This window comes from Salvelinus namaycush, unplaced genomic scaffold, assembly GCF_016432855.1.
Source record: "Salvelinus namaycush isolate Seneca unplaced genomic scaffold, SaNama_1.0 Scaffold233, whole genome shotgun sequence".
Lineage (NCBI taxonomy): Eukaryota > Metazoa > Chordata > Actinopteri > Salmoniformes > Salmonidae > Salvelinus > Salvelinus namaycush.
In genome coordinates, this window is record NW_024059153.1 from 19538 (window position 1) to 32380 (window position 12843).

At 50.5% G+C, this 12843-nt stretch overlaps 1 protein-coding gene across 1 annotated transcript in view; it reads left to right on the forward strand.

Moving 5' to 3' along the window:
- pros1 (protein S) overlaps positions 1-12843 on the forward strand; it is a 61243-nt gene that overhangs the window by 6949 nt on the left and 41451 nt on the right. Inside the window, exons 4-6 of the mRNA XM_038984345.1 lie at positions 4648-4738; positions 7313-7379; positions 11755-11777. Of these exons, the coding sequence (XP_038840273.1) occupies positions 4648-4738; positions 7313-7379; positions 11755-11777 (181 nt within the window). The remainder of the gene's footprint in view (positions 1-4647; positions 4739-7312; positions 7380-11754; positions 11778-12843) is intronic.

The following is a 12843-nucleotide window of genomic DNA, read 5'->3' on the forward strand; positions in this document are numbered from 1 at the left end:
TCTGTCTGATGATATGACTGATGTCAGCTAATATAACTCCACTGTGTTGTCTGTCTGATGATATGACTGATGCCAGCTAATATAACTCCACTGTGTTGTCTGTCTGTCTGATGATATGACTGATGCCAGCTAATATAACTCCACTGTGTTGTTGGCTGTCTGTCTGATGATATGACTGATGCCAGCTAATATAACTCCTCTGTGTTGTTGTCTGTCTGATGATATGACTGATGCCAGCTAATATAACTCCACTGTGTTGTCTGTCTGATGATATGACTGATGCCAGCTAATATAACTCCACTGTGTTGTTGTCTGTCTGATGATATGACTGATGTCAGCTAATATAACTCCACTGTGTTGTCTGTCTGATGATATGACTGATGTCAGCTAATATAACTCCACTGTGTTGTCTGTCTGATGATATGACTGATGTCAGCTAATATAACTCCACTGTGTTGTCTGTCTGTCTGATGATATGACTGATGCCAGCTAATATAACTCCACTGTGTTGTTGTCTGTCTGATGATATGACTGATGTCAGCTAATATAACTCCACTGTGTTGTTGTCTGTCTGATGATATGACTGATGCCAGCTAATATAACTCCACTGTGTTGTCTGTCTGATGATATGACTGATGCCAGCTAATATAACTCCACTGTGTTGTCTGTCTGTCTGATGATATGACTGATGCCAGCTAATATAACTCCACTGTGTTGTCTGTCTGTCTGATGATATGACTGATGCCAGCTAATATAACTCCACTGTGTTGTCTGTCTGATGATATGACTGATGCCAGCTAATATAACTCCACTGTGTTGTCTGTCTGTCTCATGATATGACTGATGTCAGCTAATATAACTCCACTATGTTGTTGTCTGTCTGATGATATGACTGATGCCAGCTAATATAACTCCACTGTGTTGTCTGTCTGTCTGCTGATGTGACTGATGCCAGCTAATATAACTCCACTGTGTTGTCTGTCTGATGATATGACTGATGTCAGCTAATATAACTCCACTGTGTTGTCTGTCTGATGATATGACTGATGTCAGCTAATATAACTCCACTGTGTTGTCTGTCTGTCTGATGATATGACTGATGCCAGCTAATATAACTCCACTGTGTTGTTGTCTGTCTGATGATATGACTGATGTCAGCTAATATAACTCCACTGTGTTGTTGTCTGTCTGATGATATGACTGATGCCAGCTAATATAACTCCACTGTGTTGTTGTCTGTCTGTCTGATGATATGACTGATGCCAGCTAATATAACTCCACTGTGTTGTCTGTCTGTCTGATGATATGACTGATGCCAGCTAATATAACTCCACTGTGTTGTCTGTCTGATGATATGACTGATGTCAGCTAATATAACCACTGTGTTGTCTGTCTGATGATATGACTGATGCCAGCTAATATAACTCCACTGTGTTGTTGTCTGTCTGATGATATGACTGATGTCAGCTAATATAACTCCACTGTGTTGTTGTCTGTCTGTCTGATGATATGACTGATGCCAGCTAATATAACTCCACTGTGTTGTCTGTCTGATGATATGACTGATGTCAGCTAATATAACTCCACTGTGTTGTTGTCTGTCTGATGATATGACTGATGTCAGCTAATATAACTCCACTGTGTTGTCTGTCTGATGATATGACTGATGCCAGCTAATATAACTCCACTGTGTTGTTGTCTGTCTGTCTGATGATATGACTGATGTCAGCTAATATAACCACTGTGTTGTCTGTCTGATGATATGACTGATGTCAGCTAATATAACTCCACTGTGTTGTCTGTCTGATGATGTGACTGATGTCAGCTAATATAACTCCACTGTGTTGTCTGTCTGATGATATGACTGATGCCAGCTAATATAACTCCACTGTGTTGTCTGTCTGTCTGATGATATGACTGATGCCAGCTAATATAACTCCACTGTGTTGTCTGTCTTTCTGATGATATGACTGATGTCAGCTAATATAACTCCACTGTGTTGTCTGTCTGATGATGTGACTGATGTCAGCTAATATAACTCCACTGTGTTGTCTGTCTGATGATATGACTGATGCCAGCTAATATAACTCCACTGTGTTGTCTGTCTGTCTGATGATATGACTGATGCCAGCTAATATAACTCCACTGTGTTGTCTGTCTTTCTGATGATATGACTGATGTCAGCTAATATAACTCCACTGTGTTGTCTGTCTGATGATATGACTGATGTCAGCTAATATAACCACTGTGTTGTCTGTCTGATGATATGACTGATGTCAGCTAATATAACTCCACTGTGTTGTCTGTCTGATGATGTGACTGATGTCAGCTAATATAACTCCACTGTGTTGTCTGTCTGATGATATGACTGATGCCAGCTAATATAACTCCACTGTGTTGTCTGTCTGTCTGATGATATGACTGATGCCAGCTAATATAACTCCACTGTGTTGTCTGTCTTTCTGATGATATGACTGATGTCAGCTAATATAACTCCACTGTGTTGTCTGTCTGATGATATGACTGATGCCAGCTAATATAACTCCACTGTGTTGTTGTCTGTCTGATGATATGACTGATGTCAGCTAATATAACTCCACTGTGTTGTCTGTCTGATGATATGACTGATGCCAGCTAATATAACTCCACTGTGTTGTCTGTCTGTCTGATGATATGACTGATGCCAGCTAATATAACTCCACTGTGTTGTCTGTCTGTCTGATGATATGACTGATGCCAGCTAATATAACTCCTCTGTGTTGTTGTCTGTCTGATGATATGACTGATGTCAGCTAATATAACTCCACTGTGTTGTCTGTCTGATGATATGACTGATGCCAGCTAATATAACTCCACTGTGTTGTCTGTCTGTCTGATGATATGACTGATGCCAGCTAATATAACTCCACTGTGTTGTTGGCTGTCTGTCTGATGATATGACTGATGCCAGCTAATATAACTCCTCTGTGTTGTTGTCTGTCTGATGATATGACTGATGCCAGCTAATATAACTCCACTGTGTTGTCTGTCTGATGATATGACTGATGCCAGCTAATATAACTCCACTGTGTTGTTGTCTGTCTGATGATATGACTGATGTCAGCTAATATAACTCCACTGTGTTGTCTGTCTGATGATATGACTGATGTCAGCTAATATAACTCCACTGTGTTGTCTGTCTGTCTGATGATATGACTGATGTCAGCTAATATAACTCCACTGTGTTGTTGTCTGTCTGTCTGATGATATGACTGATGCCAGCTAATATAACTCCACTGTGTTGTTGTCTGTCTGATGATATGACTGATGCCAGCTAATATAACTCCACTGTGTTGTTGTCTGTCTGATGATATGACTGATGCCAGCTAATATAACTCCACTGTGTTGTTGTCTGTCTGATGATATGACTGATGCCAGCTAATATAACTCCACTGTGTTGTCTGTCTGTCTGATGATATGACTGATGCCAGCTAATATAACTCCACTGTGTTGTCTGTCTGTCTGATGATATGACTGATGCCAGCTAATATAACTCCACTGTGTTGTCTGTCTGATGATATGACTGATGCCAGCTAATATAACTCCACTGTGTTGTCTGTCTGTCTGATGATATGACTGATGCCAGCTAATATAACTCCTCTGTGTTGTTGTCTGTCTGATGATATGACTGATGTCAGCTAATATAACTCCACTGTGTTGTCTGTCTGATGATATGACTGATGCCAGCTAATATAACTCCACTGTGTTGTCTGTCTGTCTGATGATATGACTGATGTCAGCTAATATAACTCCACTGTGTTGTTGTCTGTCTGATGATATGACTGATGCCAGCTAATATAACTCCACTGTGTTGTCTGTCTGTCTGATGATATGACTGATGTCAGCTAATATAACTCCACTGTGTTGTCTGTCTGTCTGATGATATGGAGCCTGATGTCAGCTAATATAACTCCACTGTGTTGTCTGTCTGTCTGATGATATGACTGATGCCAGCTAATATAACTCCACTGTGTTGTCTGTCTGTCTGATGATATGACTGATGCCAGCTAAATATAACTCCACTGTGTGTGTTGTCTGTCTGATGATTAGACTGATGCCAGCTAATATAACTCCACTGTGTGTGTTGTCTGGTGATGATATGACTGATGCCAGCTAATTAACTCCACTGTGTTGTCTGTCGTCGTCTGATGATATGACTGTGCCAGCTAATAACTCCACTGTGTTGTTGTCTGTCTGATGATATGACTGATGCCAGCTAATATAACTCCACTGTGTTGTCTGTCTGATGATGTATGACTGATGTCAGCTAATATAACTCCACGTGTTTGTCTGTCTGATCTGATGATAGACTGATGCCAGCTAATATAACTCCTCTGTTGTGTTGTCTGTCTGATGATATGACGATGATGCAGTAATTAATAACTCCACTGTGTTGTCTGTCTGATGATTGACTGATGTCAGCTAATATAACTCCACTGTGTTTGTCTGTCTGATGATATGACTGATGTCAGCTAATATAACTCCACTGTGTTGTCTGTCTGTCTGATGATATGACTGATGTCAGCTAATATAACTCCACTGTGTTGTCTGTCTGTCTGATGATATGACTGATGTCAGCTAATATAACTCCACTGTGTTGTATTTCAGATTGTCTGGGTTCACATCGGGTGGGCATCAACAACCATAACTCTGGAGACTCCAACATCCCTTCAGACCTCAGGACGTGTGTCAAAGGTTGGTGAAGGTTAGAGACGGTTGTTGGGGTTCAGAGGTTATGACTACTGGTTTAGAGACGGTTGTTGGGGTTCAGAGGTTATGACTACTGGTTTAGAGATGGTTGTTGGGGTTCAGAGGTTATGGCTACTGGTTTAGAGACGGTTGTTGGGGTTCAGAGGTTACGGGTTTAGAGAAGTGCTGGGCCACGGGCCGTATGTTTGACCCCCCCTGGTTTAAGGGTAGGGTGCTGGCCTGTATGTTTGACCCCCCTGGTTTCGGGGTAGGGTGCTGGCCCACGGGCCGTATGTTTGACCCCCCTGGTTTAGGGGTAGGGTGCTGGCCTGTATGTTTGACCCCCCTGGTTTAGGTGAGGGTGCTGGCCCAGCCGTATGTTTGACCCCCTGGTTTAGGGGTAGGGTGCTGGCCCACGGGCCGTATGTTTGACCCCCCTGGTTTAGGGGTAGGGTGCTGGCCTGTATGTTTGACCCCCCTGGTTTAGGGGTAGGGTGCTGGCCTGTATGTTTGACCCCCCTGGTTTAGGGGTAGGGTGCTGGCCTGTATGTTTGACCCCCTGGTTTAGGGGTTAGGGTGCTGGCCTGTATGTTTGACCCCCCTGGTTTAGGGGTAGGGGTGCTGGCCTGTATGTTTGACCCCCCTGGTTTAGGGGTAGGGTGCTGGCCTGTATGTTTGACCCCCCTGGTTTAAGGGTAGGGTGCTGGGCCACGGGCCGTATGTTTGACCCCCCTGGTTTAGGGGTAGGGTGCTGGCCCGCGGGCCGTATGTTTGACCGCCCTGGTTTAGGGGTAGGGTGCTGGCCCACGGGCTGTATGTTTGACCCCCCTGGTTTAGGGGTAGGGTGCTGGCCCACGGGCTGTATGTTTGACCCCCCTGGTTTAGGGGTAGGGTGCTGGCCCACGGGCCGTATTTGACCCCCCTGGTTTAGGGGTAGGGTGCTGGCCCACGGGCCGTATGTTTGACCCCCCTGGTTTAGGGGTAGGGTGCTGGCCCACGGGCCGTATGTTTGACCCCCCTGGTTTAGGGGTAGGGTGCTGGCCACGGGCGTGTATGTGACCCCCCTGGTTTAGGGTAGGGTGCTGGCCTGTATGTTTGACCCCCCTGGTTTAGGGGTAGGGTGCTGGCCCCGGGCCGTATGTTGACCCCCCTGGTTTAGGGGTAGGGTGCTGGCCCCGGGCTGTATGTTTGACCCCCTGGTTAGTGGGGTAGGGTGCTGGCCCACGGGCCGTATGTTTGACTCCCTGGTTTAGGTAGGGTGCTGGCCACGGCTGTATGTTTGACCCCCTGGTTTAGGGTAGGGTGCTGGCTGTAGTTTGACCCCTGGTTTAGGGAGTGGTGCTGGCCCACGGACCGTATGTTTGACCACCCCTGGTTTGGGTTGGTATGTGCTGGCCCACGGGCCGTAGTTTTGACCCCCTGGTTTAGGGGTAGGGTGCTGGCCTGTATGTTTGACCCCCCTGGTTTAGGGGTAGGGTGCTGGCCCACGGACCGTATGTTTGACCCCCCTGGTTTAGGGGTAGGGTGCTGGCCCACGGGCCGTATGTTTGACCCCCCTGGTTTAGGGGTAGGGTGCTGGCCTGTATGTTTGACCCCCCTGGTTTAGGGGTAGGGTGCTGGCCCACGGACCGTATGTTTGACCCCCCTGGTTTAGGGGTAGGTTGCTGGCCTGTATGTTTGACCCCCCTGGTTTAGGGGTAGGGTGCTGGCCCACGGGCCGTATGTTTGACCCCCCTGGTTTAGGGGTAGGGTGCTGGCCCACAGACCGTATGTTTGACCCCCCTGGTTTAGGGGTAGGGTGCTGGCCCACGGACCGTATGTTTGACCCCCCTGGTTTAGGGGTAGGGTGCTGGCCCACGGGCCGTATGTTGACCCCCCTGGTTTAGGGGTAGGGAGCTGGCCCACGGGCCGTATGTTTGACCCTCCTGGTTTAGGGGTAGGGTGCTGGCCTATATGTTTGACCCCCCTGGTTTAAGGGTAGGGTGCTGGCCCACGGGCCGTATGTTTGACCCCCCTGGTTTAAGGGTAGGGTGCTGGCCCGTATATTTGACCCCCCTGGCTTAGGGGTAGGGTGCCTGCCTGCGGGTATAGTCATGTCCTGTCTGGATACTTGTATGTGTTCTGTATAGTCCTGGCTGGATACCTGTATGTGTTCTGTATAGTCCTGTCTGGATACCTGTATGTGTTCTGTATAGTCATGTCCTGTCTGGATACCTGTATGTGTTCTGTATAGTCCGGTCCTGTCTGGATACCTGTATGTGTCCTGTATAGTCCTGTCCTGTCAGGATACCTGTATGTGTTCTGTATAGTCCTGTCCTGATCCTGCTGATACCTGTATGTGTTCTGTATAGTTCCTGTCTGGATACCTGTAGTGTTCTGTATAGTCGCTGTCGATCCTGACTATGGTTCTGCTCTAGTCACTGTTCTGGATACCTGTATGGTGTTCTGTATAGTCCTGTCTGGATACCTGTATGTGTTTGTATAGTCATGTCTGGATACCTGTAGTGTCTGGTATATCTGACTGTATACCTTTATAGTGTGTCTGTATAGTCATGTGCTGGATACCTGTATGTGTTCTGTATAGTCCTGCTGCTGGATACCTGTATGTGTTCTGTATAGTCCTGTCTCGGCATACCTATGTGTTCTGTAAAGTCAGTCCTGTCTGGATACCTGATGATGTGTTCTGTATAGTCTGTCCTGTCTGGATACCTGTAGTGTTCTGTATAGTCGTCCTGTCCTGGTAACCTGTATGTGTTCTTATAGTCCTGTCGTGGATACCTGTATTGTTGTTCGTTAGTCCTGTCCTGTCTGGATACCTGTATGTGTTCTGTATAGTCATGTCCTGTCTGGATACCTGTATGTGTTCTGTATAGTCCTGTCCTGTCTGGATACCTGTATGTGTTCTGTATAGTCCTGTCTGGATACCTGTATGTGTTCTGTATAGTCCTGTCCTGTCTGGATACCTGTATGTGTTCTGTATAGTCCTGTCTGGATACCTGTATGTGTTCTGTATAGTCCTGTCCTGTCTGGATCATCTGTATGTGTTCTGTTATAGTCCTGTCTGGATACCTTATGTGTTTTGTATAGTCCTGTCCTGTCTGGATACCTGTATGTGTTCTGTATAGTCCTGTCTGGATACCTGTATGTGTTCTGTATAGTCATGTCCTGTCTGGATACCTGTATGTGTTTTGTATAGTCCTGTCCTGTCTGGATACCTGTATGTGTTCTGTATAGTCCTGTCTGGATACCTGTATGTGTGTCTGTAGTATGTCCTGTCTGATACACTGTTGTGTTTCTGTATAGTCCTGTCCTGTCTGGATACCTGTATGTGTTCTGTATAGTCCTGTCCTGTCTGGATACCTGTATGTGTTCTGTATAGTCCTGTCTGGATACCTGTGATTGTTCTGTATGTCATGTCTCGTCTCTGGATACTGTATGTGTAGTCTGTATAGTCTGTCTGGATACCTGTATGTGTTCTTGTAGATCGCTGTCTGGATACCTTTATGTGTTCGTGATAGTCCTGTCCGTCGGGATATGTATGTGTTCTGTTAGATCCTGCCTGTTCTGGATACCTGTATGTGTTCTGTATAGTCCTGTCTGGATACCTGTATGTGTTCTGTATAGTCCTGTCTGGATACCTGTATGTGTTCTGTATAGTCCTGTCTGGATACCTGTATGTGTTCTGTATAGTCCTGTCTGGATACCTGTATGTGTTCTGTATAGTCCTGTCCTGTCTGGATACCTGTATGTGTTCTGTATAGTCATGTCCTGTCTGGATACCTGTATGTGTTCTGTATAGTCCTGTCTGGATACCTGTATGTGTTCTGTATTGTCCTGTCTGGATACCTGTATGTGTTCTGTATAGTCCTGTCTGGATACCTGTATGTGTTCTGTATAGTCCTGTCTGGATACCTGTATGTGTTCTGTATAGTCCTGTCCGTCGGATACTGATGTGTTCTGTATAGTCATGTCCTGTCTGGATACCTGTATGTGTTCTGTATAGTCCTGTCTGGATACCTGTATGTGTCACTGTATGATTGTGTCCGGCATGGATACTCTGTATTAGTTCTGTTATAGATCCTGGTCGTGTGCGATACCTGTGTCAGTGTAGTGTTCGGTAAGTCCTGTAGCTTGTATGGTAGTACACTGTATGGTGTCGTGTATCAGGTCAGTGTCCTGTCTGGTACCTGTAATGTGTTCGTATAGATCGTGTTGGAACCGCGTATAGTGTTGTAAGCAGCTGTATGGTTACCTTAAGGTCTGATAGCGCCGTCTGGATACCGATGACCTCTGTGGGATGGTTGTGTACCAGGGGGGTGTAGGTGTGTGTCATGTGTGTGTGTGGGTGGAAGGTGTGAGGTGTGTAGTAGATGCCAGAAGATTTCCCCCCCCCAGTGGACCAGGCCGCGGGTAAGGAGGTTCTGAAGACAGGTGTAGACTAGAGGTACAGCGCCTCCTTCACTGTCAGTGTCGACCAGGCTGGAAGGGCCGCGCGTGAGGATGGTAGGTACCAGACAGGGGTAGACAGGCCTTCACCTGTCAGTGTCGACCAGGCTGGAAGGGCCCGCGCTGTGAGGGGTAGGTACCAGACAGAAGGGGTAGACAGGCCTCCTTCACCTGTCAGTGTCGACCAGGCTGGAAGGGCCGCGCTGTGAGGATGGTAGGTTACCAGACAGACAGGGTAGACAGGCCTCCTTCACCTGTCAGTGTCGACCAGGCTGGAAGGGCCCGCGCTGTGAGGATGGTAGGTACCAGACAGGGGTAGACAGGCCTCCTTCACCTGTCAGTGTCGACCAGGCTGGAAGGGCCCGCGCTGTGAGGATGGTAGGTACCAGACAGACAGGGTAGACAGGCCTCCTTCACCTGTCAGTGTCGACCAGGCTGGAAGGGCCCGCGTGTGAGGATGGTAGGTACCAGACAGAGGGGTAGACAGGCCTCCTTCACCTGTCAGTGTCGACCAGGTGGAAGGGCCGCGCTGTGAGGATGGTAGGTACCAGACAGACAGGGGTAGACAGGTCCTTCACCTGTCAGTGTCGACAGGCTGGAAGGGCCCGCGCTGTGAGGATGGTAGGTACACCAGACAGGGGTAGACAGGCCTCCTTCACCTGTCAGTGTCGACCAGGCTGGAAGGGCCGCGCTGTGAGGTGGTAGGTACCAGACAGACAGGGGTAGACAGGCCTCCTTCACCTGTCAGTGTCGACCAGGCTGGAAGGGCCGCGCTGTGAGGATGGTAGGTACCAGACAGGGGTAGACAGGCCCCTTCACCTGTCAGTGTGACCAGGCTGGAAGGGCCCGCGCTGTGAGGAGGTAGGTACCAGACAGGGGGGAGACAGGCCTCCTTCACCTGTCAGTGTCGACCAGGCTGGAAGGGCCGCGTGTGAGGATGTAGGTACCAGACAGGGGTAGACAGGCCTCCTTCACCTGTCAGTGTCGACCAGGCTGGAAGGGCCGCGCTGTGAGGATGGTAGGTACCAGACAGGGGTAGAACAGGCCTCCTTCACCTGTCAGTGTCGACCAGGCTGGAAGGGCCCGGCTGTGAGGATGGTAGGTACAGACAGACAGGGGTAGACGCCTCCTTCACCTGTCAGTGTGACCAGGCTGGAAGGGCCGCGCTGTGAGGATGGTAGGTACCAGACAGACAGGGGTAGACAGGCCTCCTTCACCTGTCAGTGTCGACCAGGCTGGAAGGGCCCGCGCTGTGTGAGGATGGTAGGTACAACAGACAGGGGTAGACAGGCCCCTTCACCTGTCAGTGTCGACCAGGCTGGAAGGGCGCGCTGTGAGGATGGTAGGTACCAGACAGACAGGGGTAGACAGGCCCCTTCACCTGTCAGTGTCGACCAGGCTGGAAGGGCCCGCGCTGGAGGATGGTAGGTACCAGACAGGGGTGACAGGCCTCCTTCACCTGTCAGTGGTCGACCAGGCTGGAAGGGCCCGCGCTGTAGGATGGTAGGTACCAGACAGACAGGGTGAGACAGGCCTCCTTCACCTGTCAGTGTCGACCAGGCTGGAAGGGCCCGCGCTGTGAGGATGGTAGGTACCAGACAGACAGGGGTAGACAGGCCTCCTTCACCTGTCAGTGTCGACCAGGCTGGAAGGGCGCCTGCGCTGTGAGGATGGTAGGTACCAGAGACGGGGTAGACAGGCCTCCTTCACCTGTCAGTGTCGACCAGGCTGGAAGGCCGCGCTGTGAGATGGTAGTACCAGACAGGGGTAGACAGGCCTCCTTCACCTGTCAGTGTCGACCAGGCTGGAAGGGCCGCGCTGTGAGGATGGTAGGTACCAGACAGACAGGGGTAGACAGGCCTCCTTCACGTTCAGTGTCGACCGGGCGAAGGGCCGCGCTGTGAGGAGGTAGGTACCAGACAGACAGGGGTAGACAGGCCTCCTTCACCTGTCAGTGTCGACCAGGCTGGAAGGGCCGCGCTGTGAGGATGGTTATACCAGACAGACAGGGTAGACGCCTCCTTCACCTGTCAGTGTCGACCAGGCTGGAAGGGCCGCGCTGTGAGGATGGTAGGTACCAGACGAGGGTAGACAGGCCTCCTTCACCTGTCAGTGTCGACCAGGCTGGAAGGGCCCGCGTCGTGGAGGATGGTAGGTACCAGACAGAGAAGGGGTAGACAGGCCTCCTTCACCTGTCAGTGTCGACCAGGCTGGAGGGCCCGCGTGTGGGAGGATGGTAGGTACCAGACAGACAGGGGTAGACAGGCCTCCTTCACCTGTCAGTGTCGACCAGGCTGGAAGGGCCCGCGCTGTGAGGATGGTAGGTACCAGAGACGGGGTAGACAGGCCTCCTTCACCTGTCAGTGTCGACCAGGCTGGAAGGGCCCGCGCTGTGAGGATGGTAGGTACCAGACAGGGGTAGACAGGCCTCCTTCACCTGTCAGTGTCGACCAGGCTGGAAGGGCCCCGCTGTGAGATGGTGGTACCAGACAGGGGTAGACAGGCCTCCTTCACCTGTCAGTGTTCGACCAGGCTGGAAGGGCCGCGCTGTGAGGATGGTAGGTACCAGACGAGGGGTAGAAGGCCTCCTTCACCTGTCAGTGTCGACAGGCTGAAGGGCCCGCGCTGTGAGGATGGTGTAGGTACCAGACAGACAGGGGTAGACAGGCCTCCTCACCTGTCAGTGCTGACCAGGCTGGAAGGGCCTGCCGCTGTGAGGATGGTAGGTACCAGACCAGACAGGGGGTAGACAGCCTCCTTCACCTGTCAGTGTCGACCAGGCTGGAAGGGCCTGCGCTGTGAGGATGGTAGGTACCAGACAAGGGGTAGACAGGCCTCCTTCACCTGTCAGTGTCGACCAGGCTGGAAGGGCCCGCGCTGTGAGGATGGTAGGTACCCGACAGACAGGGTAGACAGGCCTCCTATTCACTGTCAGTGTCGACCAGGCTGGAAGGGCCCGCGCTGTGAGGATGTGTGTACCAGAAGACAGGGGTAGACAGGCCTCCTTCACCTGTCAGTGTCGGCCAGGCTGGAAGGGCCTGCGCTGTTGAGGATGGTAGGTACCACAGACAGGGGTAGACAGGCCTCCTTCACCTGTCAGTGTCGACCAGGCTGGAAGGGCCTCGCGCTGTGAGGATGGTAGGTACCAACAGACAGGGGTAGACAGGCCCCTTCACCTGTCAGTGTCGACCAGGCTGGAGGGCCTCGCGCGGTGTGAGGATGGTAGGTACAGACAGACAGGGGTAGACAGGCCTCCTTCACTGTCAGTGTCGACCAGGCTGGAAGGGCCCGCGCTGTGAGGATGGTAGGTACCAGACAGACAGGGGTAGACAGGCCTCCCTTCACCGTCAGTGTCGACCAGGCTGGAAGGGCCCGCGCTGTGAGGATGGTAGGTACCCAGACAGGGTAGACAGGCCTCCTTCACCTGTCAGTGTCGACCAGGCTGGAAGGGCCTGCGCTGTGAGGATGGTAGGTACCAGACAGACAGGGGTTAGACAGGCCTCCTTCACCTGTCAGTGTCGACCAGGCTGGAAGGCCTGCGCTGTGAGGATGGTATGTGGTACCCAGACAGACAGGGTTAGACAGGCCTCCTTCACCTGTCAGTGTCGACCAGGCTGGAAGGGCCCGCGCTGTGAGGATGGTAGGTACCAGACAGGGGTAGACAGGCCT